The 13,690-nt window shown below is 32.1% G+C and overlaps 1 protein-coding gene across 15 annotated transcripts in view; it reads left to right on the forward strand.

Annotated features, from left to right (window-relative positions):
- Positions 1–13,690, forward strand: part of NBEA (neurobeachin) — a 499,798-nt gene that overhangs the window by 150,443 nt on the left and 335,665 nt on the right. For all 15 annotated transcript variants that reach the window (XR_009818508.1, XM_061993741.1, XM_061993751.1 and 12 more), the window contains 4 exons: positions 7,476–7,555; positions 8,331–8,393; positions 8,498–8,595; positions 10,480–10,572. Coding sequence is in view for 14 of the 15 variants with exons in the window: in XM_061993741.1 (XP_061849725.1) it covers positions 7,476–7,555; positions 8,331–8,393; positions 8,498–8,595; positions 10,480–10,572 (334 nt within the window). In the remaining variant the exon portion in view is untranslated. The remainder of the gene's footprint in view (positions 1–7,475; positions 7,556–8,330; positions 8,394–8,497; positions 8,596–10,479; positions 10,573–13,690) is intronic.

Here is a 13,690-nt window from a genome sequence, read left to right on the forward strand (position 1 = left end):
ATTATGTTTAGGTGTATTCCTAGGAGATTCCAGCTCTGGTCTTCACTCACGCAGCATATACTTAATGTCAACATACTTTAGGAAACATATTAAAGTCATTGATTTTTTTCTTCTGTAAAAAGAGGAACGGTAAAGGATATTTCATATGCAAGAGGAAGCTTTGTGAGGTTTGAATGACTGGTAGTGTTAACTGAACTTGAAACCAGAGTAGAAACTTCTCACCACTGAGGTCTGAAGATGTATTTCCAGTTTAATATTTTTTTTCCTCTGTCTTTATGAAACAGAGATTAATTTAACTGCTTATAGTTGTGAAGTTAATTTAGCTCAGGAACAACAAAATACAGTACATATGTTCCAAGTGTGAACTCTATTTACACCTAGATGGAGACCTGGAAAATTGCTTAACTAATTTGAGGCTGTAAGTGTGATAATATTGTCTGTTATTATTGTAATTCTTTTGGTGTTTTCCATTTTTTGGGCAGTGGATTTTTTTTTTTTTTTAATTAAATGAAAGAATTCCTGTACTTGTGTGTCATAGTACTAGCACCTAATGACACTTTGAAAATGTATTGCATGTTACAGGCTTCCCTCTGGCTAGGTTTGCTCTTTTGTGGAAATGGTGTGACATTTCTTTCTGTAGGAGGTATGGCTTGTTTTGATCTTGCCCAGACATGCCTCTCTGTAGCTAGCTGTATTTTTGGAGTATTTCTATGTATAATTCCAGTTGAATAGCTACAAAAAAATACAGAATGTATTCACTAAATAGGAACAGAAGGCATGGGGTACACAAGGACACTAAATTAGGAATGAGAAATTAATCGATTAAATTATCGTCCATAAGGCTGTTTTACTTACCTACCTTTTCATTTGTTTTTACTTGTTTTAAGGATATAGTAGATTGTCCTTTCATTTGTGTCAAATCCACATAATTTTCTGTTTTTCTCAGGAAAGCAAGCAGGTAGGTTCCTGAAAAGAAGTCAGATAATGCAAATTACTGGTTCTTGGGTGTAGCAGTATGACAACAAAAAAAATCACAATTACTGCTGGCTTCATACAATATTTGGGAAAGCATTTAATGACAGATAGATGGGAGGCCATGCACGTTTTCAAAATACATATAATTATGCACTATATGAGATTTTTCTCTTTGTTTCTTTGGTTAGACATAGATAAGCTTGACTTTATTAAAGGTTAATCTCACCTTCCTTCCGTGTTCCTTAACCTCTTCCTTCCTCCTTGTTGCTTCAACTGCAGAAAATCCCATGTAATTGATACAAGAAAGGATTTTGCAGTACTCTTTTTCTTGTCTGTAAAAATGTCTTTTATTTTGTTGAGTAGAAAAATGTTGGCTTCTCAGGAAGGGAAGATCAATGACATAGCAATAGATATGCATATCTAGCATAGCTATGGAATTTTCTCCATGTAACTTAGCACTAGGACTTTTTTTGCTTTTATTTCATAGGTAGCTACTTCTTCTGACTAGTACAGCTGTAACTAACATGGTGATTTACAAGCAAATGACTATGGAAATAGAATAAGTGATGAGATGAGCTGCTAAATTTAATTTCATATTCACTTAATTTCATATTAGTCTTTTTATCAGATTCATATTAATTACTTTTGATGGATGAAATTCCTAAAAACTTTCTTTAAACATTAGATATAGTCTTCCAATGTGATATGCAAGTCTGGGTGATTAAGGTTTATAATCTTAGAATACTAACAGTAGCTGTAGTAAACCTCTACTTTCAGCAACTCATAAGTTCACTAATTCTAATATTTTAAAAAAACTTAACTGTTCCAGGATTTTGAGTTTGTATTTTTATTAGCTTGTAGACTGCTATTACTGTCACATGTAGCTGGCAAGTTACTAATTTGTTAAAATGTGGAATAATCAGTAAAAATAAGTTGGTGAAGTAAAAAACTTACACTGAAAAATACAGTTATGTGAATGTTGTAGTTTTAAGTAGCATTTGATATTCCAAAATGAAAGAACAGGACCCTTGTCTATGAACAGTAATTTTACTCTGAGAAAGAGAAAAATGATATAATGTGAGAAAATTGCATATTATATTCTCTTACCAGAGGCAACTGAAACTGTAAGTTAATTGACATCAGGTTTCTCAGATCTGAAGACAGCTTTAATGGAAATCTTGCCAATACCTGGTTTGACTATATGTTACAGTGCCGTGAAATAATTTGCTGTCACATTAGAAAGTAAGCTTATTCATGCAGACATTTTAGTAGTTTTATGCTTTTTTTTCTTCTAGGCATGTAATTTTTTATGCAGACATAATGAAACATTTTTTAGTATTAGTAGTTTGATTTACTATTGCTTGCAGACAGATAATCTTCTTTAAGTTTTTATCGCTTTTCCCTGTCCTAACAAAGCACAAAACAGTTGAGTTTTCTGTACTGACAATTTAGTATACCTTGCATAAAGCCAAGGTGGCCCAATATTGAAGCTTCCAGTTTTACTTATGCTATTTTCTTAAAGAAAAAAAAAAAAAAAGGTTTTTCCTTGCTTCTTCTAACTATTTTGAATTACATAAAAGTTTCTATATTTATTTCAAATTTGGGTTTTTATCTTCTCTTTCATTATCACTTTTCTGTTTCAACCAGGTATTCCTTCTTGAGTTCTATATATTAAATTTGTATAGTTTTGTTTCTTTCTGAAGTATTAGAAACACTTTTTCAAAAGGTATACTTTTCAGCTTGCTTGATAAATATCCTTGGTAGATTTTACATTTACACACAGATCCACATAAGGGATACAACTTTTCTATTTAAATCATGCGTTCCATGTTTTCTTTTTGTGTTATTTTTGTGGGTTTTTTAAAATTAATTTAAATTTAAATGAAATTATTCTTACTGTAATTAGTTCATTTTGTGAACTAATTCACAAAATTAGTGAGGGAGAGGTTTGACATTTTATCTTGCTATGGCTGATGGTACATATCAGTGATAACACTCCAAGTTGCCTAAGATATCTTAACATTATGTTACTGGCCTTGTTCTTCATACATACTAGACTGATATTTAAAGAAAAGCCAATCTGTGTTTGTCTTTCAGAAGGAATAAAACATACACATTGTTAATATCAAAGCAATAGAAAAAATTAACCACTTCTTTAATCTTTGGATGTCTACTAAGTTTTGAATTGTTTAATTTCTTTGTTAACCTTTTAAAGAAAAATATTTCTCCACTTTAAAAAAACAATGTTGCTGAATTAATTTGATGTACAATTTCTGTAATGTTAATAGATAACTTAATACAGCCCACCAAGATATATAACTTGAAAAAAATAATTAGAATTACTTACCATCTGCAAGGCATTCACTGAAAATAGTGATGGACCAACAACAGTGCAGTGATGCAAAAACTTAAAATGAAGACAGTAACAGAAAAATTAAATATTCTGGGGTAAGGATACTCAGTGTTAGCAACTGTCAGAAGTATATTGTGCTAAACTGTAATTTTCAACCTTGTTTATAAAATACTTGGACATGCATTGTTTTATGAGATAAATGAGGATTTAAGTTCCAGACCTCTGAGTACTGTAGTTCATACTGGAGCTATTGGCCAAGTAGCTCTATTTGTCTGCTAGTTTTTTCTGTGTGTTACTCTGAAGACTTAGAGAGACCTTATCGCTGTCTACAGCTACCTGAAAGGATGTTGTAGCAAGGTGAGAGTTGGTCTGTTCTCCCTAGTAACAAGCAATAGAACAAGAGGAAACAGCCTCAAGTTGTGCCAGGGGAGGTTCAGGCTGGATACAAGGAGGAATTTCTTTACTGAAAGGGTTGTCAGGCATTGGAACGGGCTGCTCAGGGAGGTGGTGCAGTCACTATCCCTGGAAGTGTTTAGGAGATGGGTCGATGTTGAATTTAGGGAAATGATCTAGTGGTTGATAGGACTAGGATTAAGGCTGGACTCTCTTCTAGCTGAAACAATTCTTTGATTCTATGAACTTTATGAGCACTATCTTGTGTCCTGCCAGAAAATGCGTGGTTATTATTCACTCATATTAAGTAGAGTTTTCTGGAACATTTTTAATGTTCAGTATTTTTTAGTTTGAGCTAGAAAAGTGGGAAATATGAAAATTATTATAAGGAGAAAGCAACTATAGTTTTTCTTTTTGTGTATAGAAAAAGTAGACTTTTTTCAAGGGCTGAGTTAAAGGGAAATTTAATTCTCATTAGCTTTGCAGCTGTAAGATAAAAGGTCATTCTCTGATCCACGTAACGTAATTTTTTTATGCTTGCGTGGAGGTCAGATGTTTCTGTCTGTATCATGTTTTATTAATTTAAGGAGCAGAAAAATCATGCCTTTTACATATAAAAAAGCCAAATGGAAGCATGTTGCATTTGGTTTCTTGTAGAACTGATAACACTTTGTATTTCTGAAGATGGGATTAGAAATTATTATTTTTGTTATTCAAAGCTCCCAAACAGTTTTTTACACCTATACTGATTGTACTCTACTCTCTGAATATGTTTACTTATTCCATCTTACTTAGTTCTGGTATATGCCCCCGTAATTGCTCTGTGCTGAAATGATGTATTGAATACATTTTTAAAATTTGTTTTTGTCTGGATAAAGCCGTCTGACTCTCATTATGAGCGTACATTTAAAAAGATCTGATGCAAATCATGTGCTATCTGCAATAAATACACACATAAAGAATCTAAAAGCAGGAAATGACTTAGTGACTCATCCTGTTGTGGGATAAGAGAAACATCCTTTCTCTTTGCCACAAACTGTGACAATTGCCATTTTTTGTTAGGAATTACAATTTCCATACCAGATCTTAAAAATGCTATCTTTGTTGTTTGTATGATTTGGGTTTGGTTTTACTCTGTAGCAGTGCTGTTTATCAGTTTCTGATTGATGGTGACACTGAATTGTCTATATCCAGTGATGAGCACAAAGATTAATTGTGAAGAAAACTGATTCTCCATGTTTGAGTTAAAAAACAAGATCCATTTACCCCTCTTATCTCAGTATATGTATGTATAATATATATTTCATAATTAAGACATAAATCATACTATTGTTGGTTGATAATGCATTATTTAAAATAAATCTTCAAGTAGTAATGAAATTCTTCAACTAGTAATGAAACCAAAAAGCATAATGATTTAACAATTATAGTGGCAAATCCATTTTATGTAGCTTTACAACTCATTTTCACTAGTTCCAATCTGTAAGTTCCAGCTTACATTGCTGTTAATGCACTCCTTTCTTCTGTTCCTTGTAGCAGTTTACTGGTTACATAGCCTCCAATTTCTCCAGCCTGTTAATTTTCTCTACCCCTTCTCTTTTAATTTTTCAAACTAATAAATTCTTTTGAGTAGAGACGTTTTTCTGATTCTAATGTGGTGAAGCTTCAAGAAACAACCAAACTACAAGGGAAAAATAGTACAGGAGGGTTGAAGGAAAAAACAATGTTTTGCCTGCAAGCAACAACTTCTTTGCTATGTCTTTTGCATTTTGAAGAACCCTTTTCAAGGTTCTCACACATCTCCAGAGAAACTAATGGATATGTGAATAAGAATTATGAAGCTCAGGTATCTTTGAACAGGCTCCCAGTTACTTTCACATATCTTCTATTTAATCTCTCCTTAAAATTTCTCTTGTAGAAATACTTTGCAGAACTCCCCATTGCCTCAGTGTTCTGGTTTTTGTTTCCATAATTACAGGCTTCCATAAAAGAGAAAATTCTTCAGTTTTCAGGCCTGCTTTTCAGATAATGTCCAATATTGAATCCCAGTAAGGTGTAGGAGGGAAGAGGTTGTGTGAAAAAACAGATTTCTGTGTTGCAGTTAGAGTTGTTGAATCTGCATTTGAATGAGAAAAAAAAATAGCTCTTGGCTAGAAGCACACCATAAAAACATGGAACATTTAATGTATTTGCATCTAGCACCAAGAAATCCAACTTCTGGTTTTATAATGGAAAACAGATGTTTCATGGTACTATTAGAATATATGGATATTAAACTGTTCCTATCTCTTTAAAGCATGTACAATAGATTTTCTACAATATCCTTACTATTTTCAGTAAGAGGGAGATGTTGAGATTTATTTGCTTCTTTCTGAAAAGTACTCAGTTGTTCTCTCTCCACTCATAAACAAGGAATAAAACTTGAGAGGATTAACCTTTTTTTTATTCCTGCTAGTCAAACAAATATAACTTACCTTCAGGTTTACCCTTTTTGGCAAACTTGATTTACAGTTTGTGTCAAAACAGTCTCACGTCAAAGAGTGGAACTGAAGACTATAAAAAAAAATCATTAAAGATTTGAATTTTTTGGATTGGAAATAAGACCAAGACACAGAGTGTTATTAAGCCGTGATATGTGTTTATCAGCATAAGATGAAGTGGTTGATGAAAAAATAAATAAGGCTGCATTTGTTTCACTGTGCAAAATTTAAGATTGGCTATAACATACACTGTTTGAAAAGTGGGAACTTAGCAAAGGAATTTCCAATTCAACCTTAATTATTTATGAAAGGGGAGAATAGAAACGACAGAGCAAGTTTCAGTTGAATATAGGTGCTCAGGCTCTGATTCTCATCCAGTTTTTTAGATACGTGTTTTCCTACTCTCTCAAGCACAGTTGTTTAAAGCATTATGGATTACACTTTATCTTGTTTTGATATTTCAATGTAATATTTTCTTTAGATAATAGTTTCTCTTTGGTTAAATAGCTTTAGTTTCTGCCAGAGGTAAAGGCCACCATTAATATTTCATTAATATTTCTTCTGTTGGTTTTTATTTGAATTATATTTAACATAGCAACTTTGTTATTTCAAGTTATAGCACAGAATCATATAATCTTAGGGGTTGGAAGGGACCTCGAAAGAATATCTAGTCCAACTCCCCTGCCAGAGTAGGGAGACCATCTAGAGTAGGTCACACAGGAACTCTTGTGAGCTCGTTTATATGAGATTCATCTTTGTATTCAAACTCTTTGAGTTTACATATCCACAGTGTAGCTCATACTATGTGTTTGAACTGCTACTATTTTCAGTGGAATTCAAATCAATGTATCCAGTAAAACTAATAATTTTTATCTTGAATTGTGCAGTTGTGTAGACCTAGTTAATAAAGAGAATAGTTGCTTGTCTTGGGATTTGAAACTCCTGACTAATATGACACCTACAGAACGCAGGCGTTAATTTAGTTGTGTGAGTCTAGACCTGGTTTCTGCTTTTCATCTTTCTATGTCTGTTTTTAAAAAAATAAAACTTTATATATATGGATTTATTTTTTTCAAAGTGGAACATCACTTACATATATTGATGGTATAAAATGTGATACTGAAATTTTATAAACGGTAAAAATTTCAGATATGAACTTAAATATAATGAACAGAATACTAAATCTATTATAAGGATTGTTATTTCCTTTAAGAAGGTACAGCCATTAAAGAAGTTAGTTTATATTTAAAAGTGTTTTATTTTGCTACTTCCAGATGGTCCTCGGCCCTCACAGAAAGAAATCATATCACTAAGAGCATTTATGCTTCTGTTTTTGAAACAACTTATATTGAAGGTAAATCAATCTATTCCAAACAAGTCTGTCATATACGTGTAGGTATTTCATGGTAGTAAATATAGAATCCCTGTCAGTTATTATATAATACCTGTTTCTGGTAAGTTTTAATGTTCAGGCACATACTTCTTATCAACATAAAGGTAGTAAATGCAGACAGTATTTCTTATTAACCTCACCAAACCATGCCATATGTGTTTTATTGAGTGTACTTTCAGAAATAGTATGTGACATTACAGAATCTTTCAGGTATTTGGTCTGTTTTTTTGATGATATTGATGATTGGTTGATTGATCAAATGACAAGGGTAATGACAGTTGTTATATTAGTTATTGTTGGGGGGCGGCGGGAGTCAGGGTGTTCTACCACTGGTTGAAAAGATCTAGAACTCTTTCTCTATTGTAGCTGAATACTAGTCTTTGAGGTATAATCTGCCATTGGAGAGTAGACTGAAAACCATTTTTTTGTGGCGTGGTTTATTCTTTCTGTTTTTTCTGTCTCAGGGACTAGAGGAGTGTCAGTAATACATATCTGAGGGCCCACACTATAAGAATCCTTTCTAGCAGGAATAGAGGACTGCCTTAATACTGTTTTGAATTGTCATTGTGATAACAAAAACAATGGAGTGAAAGAGAATTTAGCCTTTTGAGATTAAATAGCAAAAAAAAAAAAAAAAAAGGATTATTTTACTTGGTCCAAGTTTTTCTTGAGCAAATCTTAAAGAATGTGTTTTCTCTGAATAATTCCTCTCTTTTGGGTTTTTTTTTCTTGTTAGGATCGAGGAGTGAAAGAAGATGAACTACAGAGCATATTAAACTACTTATTGACAATGCATGAGGTACATTCCTGTAATATTCTTTTACTTTAATCATTTGTACTAGCTCTATGGGAAGCCTGCTGTTAAGATTAGATTCTAGAATAACATTGATGCTTGTCATACAGGATGAAAATATTCATGATGTACTGCAGCTGCTAGTGGCACTAATGTCCGAACATCCAGCATCGATGATACCTGCCTTTGACCAGAGAAATGGGATACGGTAAGACAGTGAAGTGAGACAATATCTTAAAAGTAGTTCCAGTAACATCACCTTCCAGATTGCTTCTTTTACACGTGAATATCACACTTGTTTATCTTTCAAACCACAATTATATTTACCTGGGCTTTATTTTCTGTCAGAAATAGTGGTTTTGATAGCTCATAGGAATGAAATTTCCACTCAAGATGTCATTAGGATATTTGAAAGATGTACTGTTGTACTCGCTTCTCAATCTCAAATAGAATATGTGGTTAAGAAGATGCATCAAAAAGACAAGTATCTACCTCAGAATAAGTTTTAATATCCTGTCTTCAGATCTTTAACATAATTTGTAGGGAAGAAGAGGAAAACAAGAAAAATTGTACCCTAATCTCTCCAATCATGTCTTAAAAGATTAAAAAAATATCTGTGGAATACATATGTTTTTCTGTTTGACAGTAAAATTCATTACTGACAATTCCCAGAGAAGCAGTATTTGTGTTGTTTTGTTCTGCCCAATTTGGTAATGCTTTTTTTTCAGAGATTAATAATTTTTAAGTTAGTAATTTAATATTTACTATAGAATTTTATTTTGGGATGTTCTGAAAATGCTTTGGAAAATGCAAAGGTCTTGTAAAAAGGGGAACAAAACCTCAAACATCTAATACTTAATAAATTCAGGCTCCATTTTGCCAAAATACTAAGATCTTCATAAAACACTAGTACTTAAAACTGTTGGAATGACAATGCTAGTTAAAGGTAAGACTCATTTTACTCACAGCTACAACTTTGTTTTCTGCCTATAGTTGGCTATTCTATTCCTGACATCTTTCAAAGAAGGGTGAGACTAATCTAGAGGATTTAAGACATCTTTAATATAAATTCGTTGTTCCAATATTACAGTTGTCTGATAGTGCAGTCTCTGGGTATAAAAGTCTATGTTGAAAAATTGAAGAGAATGCACAGAATTGCAACATTTAAGTACTCAAAAGTCTTATGTGGAGTCAGGTGTTTGTCTGCTTAGGTTATCATGGGACAAAAGCCTCAGAGGTCATTTGATAATGGCATAAGTCTTTTAAAAAGAGGAAGATACTGTCTGCTAAAGCATTCTTTAGTGGAGAAAGACTAAAAAGAATAGCTAAAAGCTGAAGCTCAGCTATTTCAAATTAGAAACTAAAATACAAGTAAAAAAAATTGAAGAATAGTCCAGGAGAAGGGTACTGCTTTCTGTCACTTAGTGCCTTCAAATCAAGGCTGGTTTCCTTTTTGAAAGAATGTAGAATTTGTGCTTAATCCAATTGTATTGATTAGTTAAATGATAAATTAAATTAGTTAAATTGTTATATTTTTTTATCCAATATTTAAAGACAGAGTGTATTTTTTTTTCTAATTCAAGTTTTGATGCAATGAGTATGCAGCTTGAGAGGTGTACATGTTGTTTTGTGTAATAAGATTTGAGTATAAGCATTTTATGTTTAAATGCAGGTACACTATCCTTTGTAGAAAGGATAATAAGTTTTTAGAATTAAAAGATTTTCAGTAGCATCCAGATACACCAAGAAACTCTAGGATGTGACCTTATGTGCTCCAGTCTGCTTCTCTTGTCTTAAGCTACAAGTGCTTAGGCTGTCTTTTATTTGATTGTTCCATGGTAGAAGCATAAGATAAGGATGTCACTTTCTGTTATAAAACATTGAACTGAACCAAAAACCATCCTGTCTCTAAGCTAAGTAAATCATAATCAAACTCTTATCCTCTGCTCGGTGCTTTCAGTATATCCTTCCATTTTGTGCCAATTGCTATTTTTGTAGTTTAATTATTAAAAAATGTTCCTAATCAGTGAAATATAATCTATATATGTGATGTTTAGTAATAAACTGAAAATACTTTTCTTCCTCATTTTAGAGTAATATATAAGTTACTGGCTTCCAAAAGTGAGAGTATATGGGTGCAAGCTTTGAAGGTCCTTGGATATTTTCTTAAACACTTGGGTCATAAGTAAGTGTAATTTAAACATTTTTTTATAGTGGTGTATTTATATTCACAATTCTTATTGACTTTTCATCATGATTACTGTATATTCTTTGATGATCTTTAGAAATGACTTAAAATTTTTAAGTTTTCTCATTAAAAATTTTCACAGTTACCTTACACTGGTATAAAATTAATTTTCCAGTTAAATTGTTACAACTATGTCATTTGAAAAGGTACGGTGATTGAAGGCCAAATATATGATATGCTGAAATTTAAGTCCTAATTGAAAATATATTGATTGAAATTACTTTTTCTTTTCAAAAAAGTACATTTTTATAAATATATGTTGCTTGTTCAGCTAAGGATGAAAGGAAACAGATGAATGTCATCAAAATGCACTGCTGGAATTTTCAGTGTCATTGCAATGAAGATTTCCGTGCAGTATTTTTAAAAATAACCTTAAAATGATGGGGAAAATGAAATAAAAGAATATGTTATGCATGCAGCAAATTTTCAGAAAGAAAAGCAAACAGTCTAAGTATATGGTAGTAAAAATGAGGTAAAGGCATATCTCTAAGCAAGAATTATTCACATATAAAATATAATAGCAAGAAATATTCACTTTTTAAAAGAACTGATTAAATGAAATAATTGTACTTAGTCTCATCTTCCATATTTTGGTAATAAGAAAGAATTAAAAAACATTATCGGCTGTGTAGCCTGTTGCTACTCCCTTTTCCCCTTTTACATGTGATATTTAGCTTCCTGATGGGATTAACCCAAAACAGCATTCCAGTGGGAGACTATATAGTATAAAAATTAGCTCTTTGCTTCACAAGAGACTTCGTCATGTAAAACCTCCTTAGAAGGGAGAGCTAGGAGTCCAGCCAAAGTGCAGTATTGCTAGACACACTTTCCTCAGTAAGATCAATAAAGTATAACTGTATAATTAAGAGACAGTTAGCTGAGAATGTGCTCTCTAATGTAATTTTTCTTTTGGGATCCAGCAAGCCAAATAGTGTTCTGGGAATTAATAAAGCAAATTGATAGTCCACTCAAGAATCTCCAAGGGCTTTTCAAACATTACTTACTAAAATCATTCACATTGATAGGAGTTGAATTAAGTAAGATACACCAGTTGAAGGTTTGACTTGTGCAGAAGCATAGTTGTGTCTAAATAAGTACATTTATTTAAAATATTAATCACTTATCCAGTAAAGCAAGTAGCAAACTTGGTCAGTGGAAGGTTGCAGAAGAAGTGAGATTTTTTTAGAAACTGAAGTTTCATTTCCTGGTCCGTAGCATCTCCTTGTAATTATGAATCTATCAGTGTAGTTTCCGTTGTTGAGTGAAAGTAAAATCTTAGCACAAACTTAACTAAAATTTTTCATGGATAGAAGACATTGAAATCCACTTGAAAATTCTGTGTAACTTTCAAAGTTTTTAAAAAATATTTAGACCGCCAAACATTTATAAATGTTCACATTTTATGTAGATTTCAGCAAGGAAAAATACCCTTTCTACTTCCATATCTTATAGCTAGCCTTTGTGAGGTGTGCCTATTTCTGCATATACATATATGTGCATACACATGATTTTATACAATTGTTATCTACAATTACTCTAAAACTACAGGAAATTCAAAACTATTATAAAATTATAAAGCACTTACCTTTCTGTAAAACAATACAGGACCAGATATTGTGTTTTAATACACTAAAGCAGAAATGCATAAAGAGATGTTATAATGTGATTTATGAAATCTGAACCAATATAACATTAAAAACAAATGCATAGGTACAAATCCAATTACTGTTACTGTAGTTCATATATATCCATTGCAGATTTAACTGTAGAGATAATTGATTCTTAGGAGAAGTGACCAGTAATGTTGGATGAGATCCCGAATAACTTAATGATTTTTCTTTTTGATCTGTGATGATAGACTGTCTAACCTTAACAGCTGGCAAAATCCTATTCTTTCCCTTCTCTGTCATCTTGGATTCCTTTTATACCACCACTGAAATCACAGTTGGTTGTTTCCTTTTGGGTTTTTATCTGCACATCTTCCGACAAGTTTTCACTTCCATATGCTACCTCATAGCTCACAAGGTTGAATATCTGTAGTTTTTCTCATAACTAACTCATAAAATCCCTTCTGTGCACAGAAGAGTACACACTGTTATAAGTTGGTTTTGCTCACTTTTGTGGTTATTTCAAAATTAGAATAATGTATGAATTTCAGAAGTTATAGAACAAATCTGAGTGATGTAAGTCTGTTTTACCATGAGTAATCATGAAAAGGGAATTTCTTAGCTTTTGATTGCATGAAATGTTACAGAAACTTAATTTTTTATTTTATTTTTTTCTACTGCCTTTATATAGATTACTATTTTAATAATATTACAATTCATATTCTTTAGAGTAGTAGGTTAATTTAATGATGCTATTTATGAGAACTACTCTGTTTATTTATTACTTTTTATCCACTTTGAAGACACATGGGTACAATTCACTGATGTAAGATGTTTTCTTCTTGGCCTTTTGAGATTTGAGTAGTTTTTGATCCTAGTTATAAAATTCACTTCAATTATTTGGATTCAGGATTTCTTTTTCCCTTGTGCGATAATATATGCTTTAACAAGATTTAATTATTTTGGCTACATTTAAGAATTCTGTATAAAGTGGATAGCAGTTCCAATAAATCTGTGTGTGTTAATATTTATGTTGGAAAATGTGAGGTTGAATTGTCCTGGGTCCTTGAGAAAGCGATAAAAGGTATGTTCTACAGTGATCACATTTTAGCCAGCATGTGAAGATCTTGAATTCTCTCAGGCTGAGTAAGATAGAAAAGGATTCTTTTGTCTTTTTCTGCTGTGAAAGTCGTGGAGAGTGACAATGGTTTGTGATTTCTTTCATAAAAAGCCCATCTCAAATAAAACACTGCTTTCTGAGAACATGTGTGTATTACTATGATTGTATTCCTATTGGGAAAGATAGTAGTTGATGTTTATTTTATAGTATTTACAGAATAGCAAGTTTGAGAACTTTTAATACAATATTCAAAATACTTGGCTTTTGTTTTTTCCACATTTACTTAAAATGTTCAAAATATTTGTCATTTTCCTGATGTTTTTATTTT

Source organism: Colius striatus, chromosome 1, assembly GCF_028858725.1.
Source record: "Colius striatus isolate bColStr4 chromosome 1, bColStr4.1.hap1, whole genome shotgun sequence".
Lineage (NCBI taxonomy): Eukaryota > Metazoa > Chordata > Aves > Coliiformes > Coliidae > Colius > Colius striatus.